Source organism: Saccopteryx bilineata, chromosome 4, assembly GCF_036850765.1.
Source record: "Saccopteryx bilineata isolate mSacBil1 chromosome 4, mSacBil1_pri_phased_curated, whole genome shotgun sequence".
Taxonomy (NCBI): Eukaryota; Metazoa; Chordata; class Mammalia; order Chiroptera; family Emballonuridae; genus Saccopteryx; species Saccopteryx bilineata.
In genome coordinates this window covers 11493951-11513888 of record NC_089493.1, presented here as the reverse complement: position 1 = coordinate 11513888, position 19938 = coordinate 11493951, and the positions used below count along the sequence as shown (strand labels likewise).

Below are 19938 nucleotides of genomic sequence, written 5' to 3'. Positions count from 1 at the left end.
GCCAGAATGGTGGGCATCCCTCAGCCAGTGAGATCGAGGGAGCGCGCCCAGAGGCAGAGGAAGAATGGAGTGGCAGGCTAGGATTGGCAGGGACTCAGCGCACATTGGAGGAGCACGAGGCCCAGAGACCCAGAATGCTTTGCCCAAGGACACACAGCAAGTCGGTGGAGCTGTCGAGTGGTGGTTCGGCCCAGTGCCCCTGTGCCATCCCCTAGAAACCAGATGCCTGCCTCATAGCCTGACTCACGAGCTGGGAGCTTTGAGCGACGAGGGCCAGAGGCTAGAGAGGTGAGGCTTGGGGTGGAGCGAACTGCTGCCGGACCCCCAGAAGGGTGGAGAAAGAGGGCAGGGGGCGGCCCGATGACGTCATTTCCGAGGTCGGGGTTATATAAACGGGCGCGCGAGCGCTGCCGCCGCTGCTGCTGCTACTGCAGTATCCGAACTCTGCGCTGCGAGGCTGCTGGGCGGACCGACAGACGGACGCACAGAGAGACGCTGCCACCCCCATCCCTGCGCCAGCGCCGCGGTAGCCCGCCCCGCAGCGCCCGTCCTGCCACCCCTCGCCCGGGTGCCCACCGTGCCCGGCCCCAGACCTCCAGCTGCTCGGCGCCCCGGGCTCGCCATGCGCTCCTCCGCTGTCCTGGCGCTTCTGCTCTGCGCCGGGCAAGGTGAGAGAGTCGGGGTCCCGGGGAAGAGAGCCCTGGGCGCCCCTGCCCGCCCGACGTCCCTTCCTGCTTCCCCGACCGCGCGCGACTGTTCAGCACCGCGGACAGCGCCTCGCCTCCCTCCTGACCCGCAAAGTGGCCTCTGTCCGGAACCCACAAACCGAACTCTTTGGACACGACTCCCTACTCTTCGAGGCAGGGCCCTCTGTGCCCCGCTCCATCCTGGGTTGGGCGTCCGGGCTGCCCCAGGGCCTGCTCCAGCTCCGTGCCGTGGCTGGCCAAGGTCACTGGGGGAGAGGGGAGGGCTGCCAGGGCTCCCCCCTCCTCTCTCCTCTCTCCTCTCTCCTCTCCCGCTCTCCCAGGCTTCCTGCCCTTGACTCTTACTGTGTGTACTCTCTGGGTCCCCCTCCATCTCTTTCCTCTCACCTCTGGGGTCGCCCGCTCTCCCTGCACTCCCCTCCCACCCCACTCCCGCTCAGCCCTTGGCCTTGTTTTCACACTTGCCTTCAGCTCCCACTCCCTCCAGAGCGGGAGCTTTCCCAAAGGGAAGGGTGAAGGCTTTCCGTGCAGCCGCTGGGAGACACCCCCCCCTTGGGGCAGCAGCCAGGGAAGGAAAACAAAATCAGCCCTAGCATCTCATTTGGGTGGGGGCGGTTCTAACGGGGAGCACGGAGGTGAATGGACCCCAGCTGAACCCCATCGGGAAGGACTGGGCTCTCCGCTCAGAGCAGAGGAGTGACCCCAGCTCTCTCTTTCTCTTCCCAGTCATTGCCCTCCCTGTGAACAGCCCTATGAATAAAGAGGACACAGAGGTAAGAAGGGGTGTGGGGATGCCCCAGGAGGGGTAAGAAGCCCCAGTGGACACCTTATAGCCAGTTCTTGGGCAGCTGCAGAAGTGAGTCTGGCATAAAGCCAGGAGCCAGCACTGCGGCTGCTGAGCCTGGGGACAGCTTGCAAAAGAAGATATCAAAGACCGCTGGATTGCCTTGCCCTCCTGCTGTGAGGACTTCCCCGGCTTCTGAGCTGAGTGCGCAGCCCAGTGGGGCCTGTGTCCTGCCCGCTGGGCAGAGTAGCCAGACCCACTGCCTTGAACATTCCGAATCTGGCAGACCCACTGAGGGCTGCTGGGGTGGCTTCTCTGTTCTGTGGTTGTGGTTGTCCACAGGCATTTGAGAACCAGGCCTTCACCCCCCCTTTGCGCCCCCCACCCCAAGGGCCACAATAAAAACATTCTTAGTCATGGCTTCTGCACCCAGGGTCCTGGCCATTTAGGGCTGATGGTGGATGTCACCCAGGAAAGGGATGGGAGACAATGGTAGGGGGATTCTGTAGCCAGCAAGAGAGACTCCATGTTCAGTGTATACTTGAAATTCATTCATGTCTGAGCTGGGCTGTTTTCTCCAGTCTGGTGCCTCCACTGGAGTCAGACCAGTTCCTGCTCCCCACCTTCCCAGGAGCTGTTTTCTTCCATTCCAGAGAGCCTATGGATAAAACCCAAAGCATCAATTTGCTGAATGATGTTCCCTATTCTTTAGTTGCAGGCAGGCCTGTATTTAAACTTCTACCACTCTTCATAGCTATGTGGCCTTGGGGAAATTTCTTAACTTCTCTGAGCTTTTGCTTTTCCCATCTGTGATAATATTTCCCATGAGGGGAGTTGTGAGGAGTAGGAATCGGATGTGAGGTGCCTGGCACATAGTAGGTCCTCAGTAAATGAACACTGTTATTTATAGGCCTTTCTTTCTCAATCTCCCCACTGTTCTTGGGATCCGTACCCAATTCCTCTGTCTCAGAACCTGTCCTCGGGGACTGTTGGTCATGTGTTATTCCCAGTGCAAGGTCTGGGGTTGCAGGGGAGATACCAGGGACAGGCTGAATGTCCCTTTTGGGAGACATTTAGGTCACCATCTTGTACTCAGGAGCCTGGGGTCAGGGACACTGTAACAGCTGGTGGAGACCTGAATGTTCCATCCTAGGATGCTGTGACAATTGTACAGCCTGTTTGCCAGTTTGCCATCCTGGATCCTTGGTACGGGTTGCCTTGGCATCCTGTAGACACAGCTCCCCCCCCTCACTCCCTACCAGCATTGCCTGATGCATGTCTGATGCCTCCTGCCCCTCCTCCTGGCTCTAGACAGCTGAAGCAGGTTGGGAGTTGCATATACCTCCCTGGGTGTGTGTGGCACTTCACACTCTATAGTGTTTTCCCATCTAAGCCTTGTCACCCCCCAAGGGGAGCTGGGAGGGGTTTTTTTGCTTTCATTTTACAAATGAGGAAACTGAGGCTCAGAGAGGCCAAGTCACATACCCAAGACAACACAGCTAGGATGCCACACTATAGTTGGCACCTTCTTCAGATGCCATTTATCAGGTGCCTGATTATCCACAGCACCTTGCTAGGCACTGGACAAAACTTTCAGAGATATGGCTGCTGTTAGTCTGGGATGGGAACCCAGGTGTAACTGATGTGTGTCTCCCTCCAGCCAACAGATTCATAACATGGGTGAATATGGAGCCAGACCATGAGGCTGTCACTTCCTGCATGCGACAACACCATGGATGTTGGGAGACAGTGATCCAAGTCCCGTTTCCAGACAGGGTAGAGCTAGGGGAGGTCTTTGTTCTCCTGTGGGTAGTCCAGAAAGGCTTCCTGAAGGGAGCTGACCTTCTGGGCACCTACAAGACTAACACACTTTTATAAGACCTGTGTCTGATGCCCAGGGGCAGCTCCCCCATCTCTAGAGAAACCCTTGCGGATAAGAAGGTACCAGGCACCCACCCCTACCTTAAAAGGGCACCTGATGGCCAGGTGACTGGAGTGCCTGGTGCATGATAAGTACCATATCAGGGTTTCCTCTTGTCATTGCTATTCTTGTCTGGTGAGGAAGCAGAGCTGGGCCCCTGAGCCAGGCATCCATGGACTCCTGGTGACAAAAGCAAATGCTCTTATGTCCTCAGTAGAAATCTGCCCTGGAGCCGCTAGGGGCTTAGCCCATTGCCCAAACCAGCCCCAACTTGCCCCACTCTCTTTCCAGGTGTTGAAGTGCATCGTTGAGGTCATCTCTGACACGCTGTCCAAGCCCAGCCCCATGCCTGTGAGCCAGGAGTGTTTTGAGACCCTCCGAGGAGGTATGGGCCAGGCTAGGGGTAAGGGGCCGCTGCCTGCTGGCCGGGGAGGCCAGGCCCTGGGTGTGCAGCTTTTGAGGGAATTCAGTGATTTAATTCAACAGTCACTGACCAAGTGCCTGCCTTGTCCAGGCTGGGCTGCAGGCTGAGTGGTCCAGTGAGATGAAGGACGCACAGGCCCTGCACACCTGGAGCTTGCAGACTAGCAGAGAGGAGAAATATGAACACGAATAGTTAGGATTCTGGGCAGAAGGAAACCAGGGCTGGATGTTGTTATAATTGCCGCAATAGCAGACCATCTGCATATCACGTGGGCGCAGCCCGTCTTACAGTTGACTCTGCTCCGTGCTGTCTTCCGGCATCGTCTATTCAGGAATTCTGCAAATGTCCCGTGAGTGGCAATGTGTGATATCTATACTCTTTTAAAATCAAAACACACTAACTCCAATAAAACTTTCACTTACTAGAATCTGTGTCATCACATGAACTACTAAACAAAATTGTTTCCCATGACTGACCTTAGATGTTTCTGGTAATAGATGGGACAGTTTTCATAAGGTACACATTGGGCAGAGCGTCTGCGATTTAAATATTGCAGGGCCGGGGCACTAGGAGGTATGGGCCCATTGTTGGCCACCTGTATACCAGGTTACTTGCTGAAAACTTGTCTGAGCATTAAAGTTTACAAACATTGTACAGCCAGAAAAAAAAAAAAAGCAAAAAGAAAGAAAAGAAAAGATCCGGGCTGGAACAGTAAGCCACCAGACTGTGAGCTCCCCGTGGACAGGAGTTCGTGCACAGGGACAGCTGCTGACACCTGGTAGACTCCTCCTCAATATGTGAGGAGTAGAGAGGCCTGTGGGTGGTCATGACAAGGAGAAAGTTTTGATTAGCTATTGAACAGAGCCAGCATTAGCATTTGGCGTTGGGGGTTAAGGGAAGAGTCGGAAACCCACAGGTAGAACAATGAAGAAAGGGCACCCCAGGAAGGTCAGCCTGCTCGAGCAGAGGCATGGAGATGGGGAGATATGCTGTGTGAAGACACGCCCACCTCCCTCAGGGCGCCACCTCTTGGCCAACGGCGGGGTGCTGGGACACTGGCTGACCTCTCTGTTGTAGGAGAAAGGTGATCAACAGCTTGGAAAGGAGGTCTTTTTAAAAGTGTTATCTCCAGACCCAATCTTGCTGCTGCTGCCACCCGGGCTTCGAGTTCCCAGAATAAAGTCCTTGTGCTCAGCTGAAACTATTGATAGCAATCTCCCTCGGCTGTTCTCTGGCAACGACCCATAACGACTTTCCTGCGTTGCAGATGAACGGATCCTCTCAATCCTGCGACATCAGAATTTGCTGAAAGAGCTCCAAGACCTTGCTCTCCAAGGTATTTCCACCCCGCACCTGAATCTGGGTAAACTCCAGCGCCCGTGAGGCGGGAAGTCAGGGTGGCAGGTACAGCAGGCCCTGCTTCTCTCTGACACGCAGTTATTTCCCTTCAACAAAAGAGTGGAACGGTGGGGCCTCTATGCCACCTGGTCCAGCCTGCCGTTGATATAATTGAAGAGATCAAAGCCCAGAGAGGTTGAGTGTATTGCCCAAGGTTGCACAGTGAGTTAGGAACATGCCAAGGCCAGATGCAGCTCTCCCTAATACCCACGGTCTCAGGAGGTCAGCCATTGTAGTGGGGGCACTTGCAAGATAAGGTGGCAGAGAGGACCACCTTTCTCTGGGAATACTTCCTTGCCCACAACCAGTGTGCCAGTGTGTCGGGCTCCTCTGGCCATCCCAGAAACCCCTATCATGGGGGGGGGGGAATCATGGCCAGCTGCAGAGTTGGCCTGGGCAGCGAGCCATCATCAGGACCGGGCACAGGCAGGGACAGTCCCGGGTGGCAGCAGCAGCCTCAGGCTGATGCAGGGAGAGGGGTCTCCCTGGGCTTGGACACAGGCACACACTTGGCTTTCTCCCATGGGCCTGGACTTACGGGATCCAGGGGGAGCAGGGTTTGCCCAAGTCGAGGTAATAGTCTCTGCTACCTCATGCTGCGGGGTCCCCTAGCTACCAGCCGGGTCCTAAGGGGGCCTCACTCTCTGACCTGGGACTTTCTGACCCTGGGACCCTCTGTTCCATCTGGGTCTTTGTTGCTTGCTGAAGTAGCAGGCAGGGCTCACTCTCATTTCTAGGTGAGAAACAGTCTGGAGGTGGTGTGGCCACCTGATGGGACCCAGCTGGGAGGGGACAGGGGCAGCCAACCCTTCCCCCAACCTAAGTGCTCACCCTGTCAGTCTCTCGCTGGGCAGGCCTGGAACACGGGATGAGGAGATGGGGGCCTGCACTTCCAGAACAAATGTGCCGGCCCAGATCAAACGGGCCCTTTTTCTCCCTCTCTCCTTCCAGGTGCCCAGGAGAGGGCACATCAGCAGAAGAAGCACAGCGATTTTGAGGATGAACTCTCGGAGGTTCTTGAGAAGCAGAACGGCCAGGCCGAGCTGAAGGGTCAGTGCCGGCCAGCCTGCCGGGGACCAGGGGCGGGAGGCGGTGCCACAGTGGTCAGGGCAGAGCGAGGGTTCCTGGGGGGCAGAGCCCCCGTCTGCACCCAGTGAGGGGGCCGTGACTTTCTTCCTTCTACAAACGAGGCCCAGAGAGGTTAAGTACCTTGTCTGAGGCATACTGGAGATGGGACTCTGGGTCTGTCCCACCTCAAGGTCCTCCGTCCGTCCCGCCTGCCCACCCCGGAGGCCAGTCCTCTGTCGGTCCCGCCTGCCCATCCCCGGAGGCCCTCTGTCCGTCCCGCCTGCCCACCCCGGAGGCCGGTCCTCCAGAGCAGGAAGCCTCTGGCCTGACCGGCGAGCAGCTTGGACTCCGGCTTTCCCCAGTGGCCTCCGCGGCACAGCCCTGGCCCAGTACCTGCCCTCCTGGCACTAGGCGGTACCTTGGCATAGCCAAGGTGTAGGCGGGTCCCAGAGGAGTAGGCTTGAAACAGTAAATGTTTCTTGAAGCCAGGGAGCTTTTAGGGGTCAGAGATCATGGCTTAGGTCAAGGTGACTCTCTGTGACTGTGACTAATCCTCCTCCTGCGTGTACCCACAAACTGCCCTTCAGGTCCCGCCCTTTGCATGTGGAGGGCGGGTGAATGAGGCTCGTTTCTAGGGGTCGGGTTGTCAGTGGCCTTCCCTCTGCAAGCCTGCTGGGTGGCCCAAGTGCCCTCGCATTGGCCAGCGCTGTCTCCCTAGTCGCTGCTTGGGGTGCGGCATGGACCCCCATATGCTGGATCTGTGGGAGAGAATGTCGGGGTAATGATGGATGTCTGCAAGGGCTTAAGGGGGGATAGTGCAATGGTGTGTGTGTGCGTGTGAGCGTGTGTGGGTGTGAGTGTGCATGGGTTGCGTTCATGTGCGTATGCACGTGCGCACGTGTGTCTGAAGCTTTGATAAAGGAAGCAGCCATGTGTCGGTGCAAAGAGCACCCTGTACGTGGCATCTGGACGCTTGGATTCGAGGCTCAGCTCTGCTGCCTACAGACGACTTCCGAGTGTCTGTAAACGGGACGGGGGCACTTTCCCCCGGAGTCCTGGAGCCCGGCGGTGGCAGGTGCTAGGTAGTGCTTTGTGCAACAACCACCGACTGGTGATTGGAGGGACTTCCACTGTTAAAAGGCTGTCTTCAGAGCAGCCACACAAACACAGCTTTCCCTGAAAACTACAAATACTGAGGAATCGAGCGTTTCACAGGATGCTCCAAACAGAGAAGCCCCATGTGGCGGGGAGAAGGAGTCGCAGTAATGGCACCTCTTACACAGCGAGGTTAGGGGGCTTTCACAATATCACGTAGTAATTCAGTTGACGTCCTAAGTTTCAATTCAGGACTCTGTCTTCTGGGGTCATTTTCAAGATTTTGTTTGGTTTGGTTTGGTTTTAACTCACATCCTTTTTTAAGAGGTAGAGTTACAAAGAAACACAACCCATCTGCGCTCAGGTCAAACTCAGACCGGAGAGGGTAACCTTAATTCTGTCCTGGGTGTCTTGGGCTGGGCTTATTGGAATCGGAAAGCTACAAAGACTAAGATCTGAAATTGGGCTCTGGGCAGGCTCTGAGTACAGCCTGGTGCTCAGGGCCTGACTCTGCTCTGTTCTTTCTGCAGACGGGAGAGGAGAGCTGTCCTCCAATGATGCCGTGGAGAAGAGGGGGGATTCTAACGAAGTGGAGAAGAATGGTCAAGACACGGATGGAGCTGGGCCCCAGGCCTCCCCCGAGCCTGGACAGGGGTCCAAGTTTGAGGAGGACAACCAGGCCCCAGGGGAGGAGGAGGTCGCCAACACTCACACCCCAGCCAGCCTCCCCAGCCAGAAACACCCAGGCCCACAGACTGAGGGGGACAGCGAGGGCTCCTCCCAAGGTCTGGTGGACAAAGAGAACGGCTTGGGCACAGAGCAAGGGCAGCAGGCAGAGAGAGAAGAGGAGGAGGAGGACACAGAGGCCAGAGAGAAGGCTGTCTCAGAAGACGAAGGCCCTACTGCAGCTCTGAACCCCTACCCGAGTCCTGGCTACAAGGAGGTCCAGAGGGGCGAGAGTATGTATGCTGAGACCAACCGATGTGTAGGGAAGAGTGGACGGAGGGGAGGGGACCTCTTCCATGATCTCATTCCACCTTCACAACAGTCCTGAAACCATTTTCTAGATGGGAAACTAAGGCTCAGAGAGGTCAAGTAATTTGCCCAAGGTCACACAGCTAATTTGTAGTAAAATCTGAGATTCTAACCCAGGTTTGTCTGACCCCAAAACCATGCACCTCCACTATTCCACCTAGATCCTCGCCACTCCCAACCCAGGAGGCTAGAGGGACTTTGCAGGGTGGGTGGGTAGGGGACAGACGAACAGCATGACAGGTGGGAACAGGCTTCTCTGGGGACAGTTGTCAGCTTCAGTCAGGGTTTAGGAAAGACCTTTGCTCATCAGGTGGGCCTTGTGCAGTCTTTCCTCCCGCCCAGCTAGCTGACCCCTGAGGCAAGGCCTTCTAGGGCGATAGGGTAAAGGAAGAGGCCAGCCCCCCCTCTGGGCTTTGCGAGGCTCTTGCAAAGTATGGTGTTCAGATGGCTTTTTTCCTCTAAGTAGAATCTTGTGGAGAGGCTGAGCCGGACCCCGAGTGTGGTGGCCACAGAAAGGCCTCTGGGGAGTGGCAGGGACCAGGAAGGGGGTGGACCCTCCCTCATCTCCTGCTCTTGTCCACCACCTGCTCCAGGTTGGCCCAAGGCTCTGGCTGTGGATGGAGTGGGGAAGACCGGGGCCGAGGAAGCTCGGTCCCCCGAGGGCAAGGGGGAACGGCAGGCGGAAGAGGAGAAGGCAGGGACCCCTCCGGGTCTCTTCCGGGGCGGGAAGAGCAGGGAGCTGGAGCAGGAGGAGGAACACTTCTCCAAGGAGTGGGAGGACGCCAAGCGATGGAGCAAAATGGACCAACTGGCCAAAGAGCTGACGGCTGAGAAGCGGCTGGAGGGGGAGGAGGAGGAGGAGGAGGACCCCGACCGCTCCATGAGGCTCTCCTTCCAGGCCCGGGGCTACGGCTTCAGGGGCCCCGGGCTGCCGCTGCGCCGAGGCTGGAGGCCGTCCTCCCAGGAGGACACGGCCGAGGCGGGCCTGCCCCTGCAGCTGCGCGGCTACCCGGAGGAGAAGAAAGAGGAGGAGGGCAGCGCCAACCGCAGGCCAGAGGTGTGTACGGGGGTGGGCCCAGCTCGGGGCAGCTGCTCCCAGATGTGTGGCTGCGGCCCCACTGAGGGCACCTGCCCCTCGGAGTGTGGGCCTGGAGAGCTCAGACGGGGGCCCTCGGAGATGGCAGAGGCCTGGGCTCAGGGCAGCCCCGGAAGGGCACGGACAGGCGTGTCAGGCAGGCTTGCAGTGTGGTGGGTGGCGGACAGGAGCAGGAAGTGTTCATGCAGGTCAGCATGTGGGGAGCTGGTGAGTTGAGCGACCTCCAGAGGCACTGGGTGGCCACTGTCCTGGAGACAGCAGGGGGCTCTGCAGGTTTGGAGCATGTAGGAGACGGTGGAGCTTGGCACTTTGGTGGGGAGAGCTTGGAAACTAAAGGACCCGGTGGGGACTGGCCTGAGGACGGCCATTTGCTGCCTAGGGGCTCCAAGCCTAGGGCACCATTGGTCCCAAGCGCTGGGAGGGCAGCAGAGGATGGGACACTAAGGGACAGCTGGTTTCGGGTGATGGCCCTGAGGTTGGTCCAGTCAGGTCCTCTCCTGGACTCCAGGCAGCCCAGCCACACCCTCCTCCCCCAGGTTCAGGACCCACCTCCTATCCCTGGAGAGCAGGGGGTGGGGTGGGGCGGGCCCTTGGACCTCCTGCCTGGTGGTGAGCGAGTCAGGGAAGCAGGTGGGTGACAAAACCCTGGGTTCTGCCTCCTCCTAGCTGTGTGACCTGGGGCAGGTCACTCTCCCCTGAACCTCAGCGGTTACCCCATCTGTGAAAAGGGGGGAAGGAGTCCTTTCTGCTCACCTCATTATCATGATCAGAACACACATGGGCTTTGAAAGCCTGGCCGTGCCCAGGGCTACTTGAGGAGCTCCGTGGGGGGCAGAGACGCAGCCCCACAGGAGGGGATGGGGGACGCTGGGGTCCCTGGTGGGCGGGTGATACAGCCTTGGAGCTAGAGGAGGTCTTGGGAGGTCTTGGGGTCGGTGGTTTGAGCCTTAGAGGGCCCAGGTGGTAAACAGGACCTTTAACGGGGACTGGGACCGTCCCCAGGTCTCCGCTCTGTCTCTGGGTCTGGGACCAGGTCTTGGCAGCCTGAGAGGAAGAAGGCTCTTTCTTGGCAGCTGATGCCAGAAGAGGTTTCCTGCCTGTGTCCCCAGGAGCCTGAGGGCACCGGGTTACAGGAAATAGCAGCTTGCTTCCTGCCCCTAGCTTTTGGGCCTGGGACAAGCCTGGGTACCTTGGATTGACTCTTCTCCCCCCTCCCCCCCTCCAGGAGCTGGAGCGAGGGGCCCTGAGGTGTCCGCTAGCTTCCTTCTCCACAGGCAGGGGGTGCCCTGGATTCAGGGAGAGCTGGGACCACACTGCCCAGCCCAAGGGTCTTCTTAGAAATGGCCCCAGCATCACAGAACTCATGCCCCAGGGGCTACCCCAAGACAGAGGGCTCCTGGGTCCCTGTTTCCGGGGCAGCCATTGTTCATTTGTTCCCAATGGGCATCTGGTAGGGCTGTCAGTGCTGTCCTCAGGCAGGAAGGTGGGGAGGGTACCCTCTACGGTCTGGCATCTGGTAGGGACTCCGGGAAGTATGCCCCTCCCAGGACAAGGTCAGGCGGTGGCCTTCCCTGACTCTGCTCCAAGTCCAAGGGCATGGTCTCACAGGCATCAGACCTGGCTGGGGGGTCCTGGGAAGGCCCGAGATTAGGGCTCACAGAACATGCCTTTGAGCCACCCTGTCAACCAGAGCTCAGGACCTCCCTGATTGGAGCCAGGGATCAAGGCCCAGGTCTAGGCAGGTAGATCGGGGGCAGCCTTCACAACCTCTAGCTGTGTCACAGGCCCATGGCCACCAGGTAGGGAGGCCTGCAGCAGACAGGAAACCCAGGCCTGGACTCCCCCTGGGAGCCCTCGTCACAGTCTAGGCCTGGAGTGGGGGGAGCTGGAAGGAACTCTGGATGGGGGATTCGTGGAGGCTTCCTTTCCCACCCGGGACACTCAGGAGGCAGCAGGCTTGAATAAGAGGCCACCGGGGGCAGTGTGGGGTCAGGACCCCTGTCCCCCACACTCTTGTGCATAATACTCCTCACAGCAGCCCTGTAGCGGGGCTTCACTGTCCCCATGGTACACAGATGTCCCCAAGGCTCAGAGAAGCAGAGTCACACAGCTAGCCAGCGGCACAACCAGTCTGCACACTCCACCGTGCTGGCACGGGCTCGCTGGGCCAGTCCCTGCTTGACCCCGACATTCCCTCCTAGGACCAGGAGCTGGAGAGCCTGTCGGCCATCGAGGCAGAGCTGGAGAAGGTGGCCCACCAGCTGCAGGCGCTGCGGCGGGGGTGAGGTACCAGCCGGCCCCACCAGCCAGGGCCCCAAGGCACCCTGTGGGCCTGGCTCTGCGGTCCCCTTCACAGGTCCTGGACAGCCGCGCTGCACGCTGCTTCCCGTAGGGAGGTGGCCCCAGGCCACCCGTGCCCAGACCGCCCTGTCGCCCCTACGCCCCTCTCCTCCTGCCCTCCACCCAGTGCCCCCTCTGCAGGGCAGACCCCTCTCTGAACACAGGAAGCTTTCTGCAGGTTTGCTTCCACATCAGAGCCCCTGGGCACAATGCAATAACTTCTGACCTGTGGGTGAAATCTGAAAACTCCTGACTAATGTATTCTGTACAAAATTTATCGGAGAAGAAATAAATCTGCTCTGGGCTCTCTCCTGTTTCCTTGGACTCTTCCCCCTCTTGACTCTGAGTGGGGTGGAACGGATCTGGTTCTGAGGAGGGGGGAGGTTCGGTCGCCTGGGGCGACTCCTTTCTGGGCAGCTTCCTGGCCAAGGGACTCTGAGCATCAGCTGTCTCATCTTTGTATAATGGAGTGCGGACATCTGCTCAAAGTGCGTGGGCATTAAATACCACATGCCAGGGGCTCCCCAGTTCCTTCCTCTCCCCACTCCCCAGCCACACCGGAGCTTGGGCCATGCGAAGGTGGGGTCAGCTTGGGTAACAGCCTGTGCTCTCCAAAGTGCTGGGGAGAGGCCCTGAAGCCCAGGACAGTGCCTGCTCCCAAGGCCGCAGGTCCCCTTGGCATGGATGCCAGCCTCTCTGACCCGGTACCTGCATGATGATCTGGGCGTATAAAGTTCTGTACCTTTTTTTAGAGAGACAGACACAGGAAGGGAGATGATAAACATCAACTTGTAGTTACGTCATTTAGTTGTTCATTGATTGCTTTCTCATACGTGCCTTGACTGGGGGGCTCTAGTCGAGCCAGTGACCCCTTGCTCAAGCCAGTGACCTTTGGGCTCAAGCCAGTGACCCCGTGTTCAAGCTGGGTGAGCCTGTGCTCAAGCCGGTGACCTCTGGGTTTTGAATCTGGGTCCTCATCACCCCATGCCGACGCTGTATCCACTGCACCACCACTTGGTCAGGTCAAGTTTCTACACACTTAGTGCCCTGGAGCAGTGGTCCCCAACCCCCGGGCCGCGGACCGGTACCGGTCCGTGAGCCATTTGGTACCAGTCCGCAAAGAAAGAATAAATAGCTTACATTATTTCCGTTTTATTTATATTTAAGTCTGAACAATGTTTTATTTTTTAAAAATGACCAGATTCCCTTTGTTACATCCGTCTAAGACTCACTCTTGATGCTTGTCTCGGTCACGTGATACATTTATCCGTCCCACCCTAAAGGCCGGTCTGTGAAAATATTTTCTGACATTAAACCGGGCTGTGGCACAGAAAAGGTTGGGGACCTCTGCACTAGAGCACAGCAAGTCTCCGTCTGTTTTGAGAATGAGGAAACTGAGGCTCACCAGGTAAAATGATTCATCAAAGTCACAGGCAAGGGTGATGCCTGAAACATTTCACCGCGGGGACTGCAGAGTTAAACATCAGAATGGATGGGGCTGGTGCGCTGGACCAGTGTGGACCGTTCAGTTATCGAGCACACATCTGTGAGTGGCTGCCTCGGGCCCGGGAGACCTAGGCTCGCAGATAACAAGCCCTGGCTTTAAAAAGCCACTGCCAGGCCCTGGTCGGTTGGCTCAGTGGTGGAGCGTCGGCTTGGCATGCGGACGTTCTAGGTTCGATCCCCGGTCAGGGCCCACATGAGAAGTGCCATCTGCTTCTCTTCCCTTCTCTTTTCCCCTCTAGCAGCCAGTGGCTCAATGGGTTTGAGTGTCAGCCTCGGATAGCTTGGTTGGTCCGAGCGTCAGCCCTGGGGACTGAGGATAGCTCAGCTGACTCGAGCATCGGTCCCAGATGGGGCTTGCTGAGAGGGTCCCAGTCCGGGTGCATGCAGGAGTCTGTCTATCTCCCCTCCGTTCACTTAAAAAAAAAAAAAAAAAAGCCACTGCCTGGAAATATGGGTTTTGACGTCAGCCTAGCTTGGGCAAGCGTTCCTGGCCCTCTCAGCCTCAGTTTCCTCATTTATAAAATGTGGTTAATACTTACTAGCTCACTAGTCATCACCACCATGATCTGGTGAGGATTCGAGAGGCTCAGACAGCCTGAAGAAAACCATTATGAGGACAATGCAAGTCCTCTGAGGGGTCTCGGCATCTCTGGGCTTCCTGTGTGAGGTGAGCATGGGGGTTGCCTCCTGCTGCTAACGCCCGCAGTCCGGAGCGCAGCGGACACCTCCAAGGACCTTGTGCTGTAAGCAGTTTATTTCTTCACGCGTTTCAGAGCCAGGTATTCCCTCCATCCCCATCAGTTACAGAAACAAACGCTACCTGCCACGAGTTGGTCAAGGATCAAACACCCACTCTCAGGGCTGGTTAGCAAATGGAGAGAACACGGGTCACCTTGCACCTTGTCCCTCAAAGAAGCCGTCCCCAAGACGGGCGTGATCCCAATCCCACCTAGCAAACACGCCACCCATTCAAAAGGGCCAGCCGACAAAGCTTCTGGGTTTGCTTTTATATTTAGTGTTCATATTCCTATAAACATGTACGTGTGTGTACAGAGGAAACAGAAGCCAGCTCGGGATGCTGGTAAACGCCGCTTGTGAACAGGGTTGAAGCAAGTAGCACCTGCCACACAGCACAGGTGTCTGCACTAACACCAAAATGGCCGGAGGGCGTGAAACCACCACGCAGGGGGCCTTTGAGAGAAAGCAAGCTCCAGAGGGTCTGACCCCACGCACAGCCTCGGCTGTGGCAAAGGGACTGTCCCTCTAAGCTGCCAGGCCGTTGACAACTCTGGAGGGGAAATGCAGCCATCTCTGGGAACGGGCCCCAGTGGTCTGGTGAGGCCTGGCGGTCAGAACAGGACGAGGCCTGTGGGAAAACAGCGGGTTAGGCTTGCTCGCTGGTTTACCAGCTGCAAGCACTCAGCACAATTAGTGCGTGAGCAGGGGACAGCGCCACGTGTGGGTAGTCCGTGTCAGGGCGGTGCGGATGGCAGGGTGCTTGGCCGCCACAGGGGGGTCTGTTTTTCTGCAGTTTGTTCGCTTGCTGCCGTGAGAAGTTTCCCCTCCAGTTTTCTCATCTGCTGTTGCAAGAATCTATTCCACGGGAATGGCCCAACGCCTGCTGGCTCTGCAGTTTCTCTACCGCAGGGGTCCCCAAACTACGGCCCGCGGGCCACATGCGGCCCCCTGAGGCCATTTATCCGGCCCCCGCCGCACTTCTGGAAGGGGCACCTGTTTCATTGGTGGTCAGTGAGAGGAGCATAGTTCCCATTGAAATACTGGTCAGTTTGTCGATTTAAATTTACTTGTTCTTTATTTTAAATATTGTATTTGTTCCCGTTTCGTTTTTTTACTTAAAAATAAGATATATGCAGTGTGCATAGGGATTTGTTCATAGTTTTTTTTATACTCTGGCCCTCCAATGGTCTGAGGGACAGAGAACTGGCCCCCTATGTAAAAAGTTTGGGGACCCCTGCTCCAGTGTGGACCTGCCTGACCTCGGCCACCCGCATTACAAGGGCCCAGGCTGTTCCGTAAGTCAGCTCCCCTCTCAACAGTGCGTGTGTGTGTGTGTGTGTGTGTTTAGGGGCACAGGCACGGACCCTTTGTCATGAAGCACAGGACCGAGGGGAGAACTGCCCGTCTGAACACCACATCATCTCGGACCGGGGCTCAGGCTCAGACACACCCGGCAGATTTCAGTGGCATCAGGGCGTGGCCAGGCTGACCGAGGAGGGAGAAGCCCAGAACTTCTGTCAGGGATCGAGGCACTTCTCGGCCTCGTGGTGAGCCAGGGTGAGGGGCCAGGCTCCCGCAGGACAGCCAGCTCAAGGTCTCTGCGGCTCAGGGCCCTTGGGCTTTGACCCAAGAAGGGAGTGGGGTTTTCCGGGAATCTCATGGGTGAAGGATCAGTTTTTCAGGGACAGAGGTCAGAGCAGGTGCAAACCCCAGGGACACGAGGGAAGCTATTCAATGGCTCTCATGGCCAGCAACCAGTGTGAGGGCCAGTCTTCCAGTCTAGGACAAGGACAGACAACAGCTGCCTTCCCCAGTTGGCTTAAAAACGACAGCTTCCTGCCAAGGCTCTTCAGCCTTCCATGAAGCCCAGTCCTCTGGGTCAAGAGGCGATCTTTGGTGTTCTCCTTCAAAGACAGGACTAAAGATGCAGGCAGGCCCACTTCAAGGATGCTCTGCCAACCCCTCGGGGGCATCAGCAGGGTCTGCCCTCTGCAGGTGACACGGGATGGCTTCAGCCCAGCCCGAGCCAGGGGCTACAAACCTGGCACCTCCAGGATGCCAATGGCAAGGACCCTGCTCTAGGAGGGGCCCCTGGTGGGGACAGATATCCAGCACCTGCACAAAGTTGGCTACCCGCCCGGTCCCACATTATTACATAATCAAACGTCCACAAGCAGAACTTGGCCCAGGCAGGGACCTCACATGTGACCTCCATATCTACCCAAGGCCCCGGCCAAAATGTGGCCAAATGTCACCAGATGCTGCAAGGCCACAGACAGCAACATGACCACCAACTGGTAAATACAGGTCAATGACAAGGAGGCCTGAGGGAAACCAACTCCCAACTCCGTGGACAGGGTCAGTGTGCACTCAAGTGACATGGGGGTGGGAGGGCAGTGCTCCTCACCACCCAGTCCCTGTCCTCTATGCTCTGACCCCCTTTAGAGATGGCTGCCGTCTGCCGCGCGGTGGTCACGAGTCCAGGGGAGGCGAGGCTGCCACGTGCCTGGGTGTGGCTGAGCCCTGCCCACCGCTGGCAGCTCTCCCGCCTGTGTGAAGCCCACTGACCCCTCGGTCTCCACTCCTGGAAAAAGCCATCACCATGTCTGCCATCCGCACTGGGGCCAGTGGAAAACGCCACGTCGCCGAAAACAGTTACTTGATATCTGGGGCCTGGACACTAACGTGCGTGACACAGAGGGATGACATGTATTAAACGGGGTCCCGTCCTGGCAGCAGGGGTCCCATCGCATGCCCCACCCATTCTCGATGCAAACTGGGATTGAAGTTTTGTTCAAAAAGGTAAAGCCATTTTATTAAAAGACTGGAAGGGTGACAAACTTTTAGCAACATTGTGTAAACACGTGTGAAATGCAGTTTGATTTCAGTAGTTTATTTTGGGGACAAAGCAGTGCGAGAGGCCAGTCACACTCCCCCACTCCCCGGGGCTCAGGCTGACCCAGGGGAGGCAACGTACAGACAGTATAATCGGGGTTCAACACTCAGGTCGTGTAAACGCGGTGAGTCAGCGGCCGGCCCTCGGTGTCCGGGGCACCCACCCCTCACCCCAGGCCCGGAGGTGGGCAACGCCCCCGCCCCGCTGAGCCAGGCCCGGTGCCTCCAGGCACCCAGCTCAGCAGCCCCTCTCGGGCCACCCTGCCTGGACCACGCAGGGCAGCCAGAGGCCTTCTGCTCCTCCTCAGTCAACGGGCATCCCAGACACACCATCCACTCAGGAGTCCCACGCCTCTCTCCCCCTGCTCACCTTGTTCCAGGACAGGCTGAGACCCTCGCTGCCCCCTCTCTGAGGGGATGACAGCCCGGCTGGCCCGCGGAGGACCGTAACCGGGGAGGGGGCATCGTGTTCTCACCCTGGGCTGCTGCTCCCCACACCCGGCGGGCTCAGTGCTGGGGCGTGCAGTGAGTAGGAAGGGGATTGGGCCCGCTGGGTATGGGGCAGGGGGACAGGCAGACGTGAACAGGAACTGACGCGTGTGGCGGCCGCCTCCTGCCTGGGAGGAGCACCCCAAATCGCCTCAGTGCCAAGGGAAGGCTCATCCAGGCGGACTTCTCGGAAAAGCAGGCCACACGGCAGGGGCCGAGGCGTCAGGCCCGCCCTTCGGAGTTCTGGTCTTGGCTGCGGGCATGGTGGCCCGGCGACTCTCAGAATGATTTGCCCAAAGTCCTTGGTGGCACAAATCCTTGGCACAGGCAGGATCGGCCTGGGGCCCCCACCCAGACAGCCTCCTGCCGGGTCCAGACGAGCAGCAGTGCTTAGGCAAGGAACGAGGCCCCTTGCAGGGATGCGTGGGGCACGCAGCGTGGGGCCGGGTGCATTCTAGGGAATGGATGTGGAAAGGCAGCGACCCCAGGGCCTTGGCCTCGCTGGGCAGCTTTCTTCCTCTTCCCTTCTGGGAGAAGGAGGCAGGCAGCAACAGCACAGACCCCTAGCATGACCCCCCCCCGGAAACGGCAGCTGCAGCCTCTCGCCCCCTGGGCTCATGCCTTCGGGGAGGGCAGTGGCACACCTGGGAGGTGTCAGGCCCCACCTCCCAGAGCTGTGCTGGCCCCGCCTCTGGAGCTGTGCAGGCCCCGCCTCCCGGAGCTGTGCAGGCCTGGGGCTGGGGTGCAGAGAGAGGAGAGAGAACAGGGAGCGTCCACTTGCTCTGCTCAGCACGCACAGCCTGACCACGAGTGGCCCCTTCCAGGGTCCCCAAGGCCTGGTCCGCAGCAGCCATCGAGACCAAGACATGGATGTGCACACACTCACACACGCACCGCAACCACACACGCACACACACCCCTCCTCACACTCAGATCTAGTGTTGAAAACACAAGCATGTGTAAACTCAGTGAAGAGATCTGCACAGCAGGAATTAGGCAGGGTGTCCCTTTTCCAGGAGGCTGGACCACTGGGGCTCTCTTCCGTCTCCCCCCACCCCTCATTTAGATAACGACATCAGAAAAATCAGGTTAAAAATTAAAAAACAAAAAGATCAGACCGTTGGGAACTCTTAGTAGGATGTCACCAGTGGGAGCCGCTTGCCCAGTGGCTGTGCTCCGTGGCCCACGCCGCCCTCTGGGTCCTGGGCTCCGTGGCTACTGGGAGGAGGCCTTGGTGGCCAGGGAGGCCACACAATGCTGCTGGAAGCTAGGCGACACGGCGGCAGTGCAGCCGAGTCTCTGGTGCGGCAGCTTGGTGGCACTGCTGGCGCCCACGCCGCCCACGCCGCCCGCGCCAGCCTCCGCCGTCCAGGGCGGGTCCTGGCCCATCACGCTGCCGCAGCAGCCCGGGCTGGCGCTGCACGTCCGCTCGCCCGCCAGGCTGTGCCTCAGCGGGGCCACGTCCCCCGCGGCGGCTGGCGCTGTGCTCTGGCCCTGCAGGATGGTGGTGATGTGGTTCAGGAGGTCCGTGAAGAACTCGCTCACGCCCTCGTAGCCTGGGGGGGGGGAGACAGACAGTGTGGCACTTAGCCAGGTGGAACTGGAGACAGGCGCAGGCGCGGGGGAGGGACGGGGGAGGGAAGGGCCCAGCAGGTAACAACCCGATGGCAGGTACACAGCCTGACTCAAAGCTGGGTGCGTGTGGCCCCAAAGGGCAGGTCATTGAACTCACCGTCCCCAGAGTGCGAGAAGCTATAGGACTTGAGCTGACAAGAACACACCCAGTGGCCCTGCTCCCCTCGGGCACGGCCTCAGGGCTCGTTTAATCACGAGGCCTGGGCTGGAGGTGGCAGGACTGAAGGCCCACTCCTCCTCACCTTCCGAACCATAAACACCCCTCCCACCACGTGGCCCAGGTTCAGCCTCCTCGCAGGCAGCTGAGGACCCCCGGGGTGGGCACGACTGAGGCGGGCTAGAACGGGGGTGATGCCTGAGCCACAGCAGCAGCTCCCAGAAGTGAGCCCTCACCCCCAAGAACCCTGTGGGGTGTCGCATGTGTCACACGCCCTGAGCATGAAAGCCGAGGGGCAAAGACTGAGCGCCCACAAGGCCACTACACAGACGCCAGCTCCCCTAACGAAGCGGGGCCCACGTCTCCTGACCAGAAACTGCTGGGCCTGCATTTCCCACCACGGGCGTGAACGCCAATGTCAGCAAACCAGACCTCGGGAGCTGCCCACCAGGCAGAATGAGAATCTAGGGCAAGGTTTTTGCTGACTCCCAAAAACTGCTTCGAAAGACATGCAACATGGGGCGGGTGCCCCGCCTTCCTAAACCAAGTTGGCAGGATGAGACCAGGCGCACGGCTGTAAAAAAACAAGGACAGGAAGCATGTCCCTGAAAACCAGTGTGCCAGCTTCGGAGGGCCCCGGGCACTGCCCACAC

The 19938-nt window shown here is 58.4% G+C and overlaps 2 protein-coding genes across 5 annotated transcripts in view; one reads left to right on the top strand and one right to left on the bottom strand.

Moving 5' to 3' along the window:
* The first annotated feature begins 399 nt into the window (after positions 1 to 399).
* Positions 400 to 12181, top strand: CHGA (chromogranin A). Its single transcript, XM_066276443.1, has 8 exons — positions 400 to 668; positions 1431 to 1477; positions 3701 to 3794; positions 5101 to 5169; positions 6183 to 6281; positions 7925 to 8353; positions 9023 to 9486; positions 11727 to 12181. Exons 1-8 carry the CDS (start codon positions 623 to 625, stop codon positions 11808 to 11810), a joined length of 1332 nt encoding a protein of 443 aa, XP_066132540.1. The 5' UTR covers positions 400 to 622; the 3' UTR covers positions 11811 to 12181.
* A 4716-nt stretch (positions 12182 to 16897) lies between these two features.
* ITPK1 (inositol-tetrakisphosphate 1-kinase) overlaps positions 16898 to 19938 on the bottom strand; it is a 162555-nt gene continuing 159514 nt past the window's right edge. For all 4 annotated transcript variants that reach the window (XM_066274064.1, XM_066274063.1, XM_066274066.1 and 1 more), the window contains one exon: positions 16898 to 19049. In XM_066274064.1, coding sequence (XP_066130161.1) covers positions 18709 to 19049 — 341 coding nt within the window. In that variant the 3' untranslated portion in view covers positions 16898 to 18708. The remainder of the gene's footprint in view (positions 19050 to 19938) is intronic.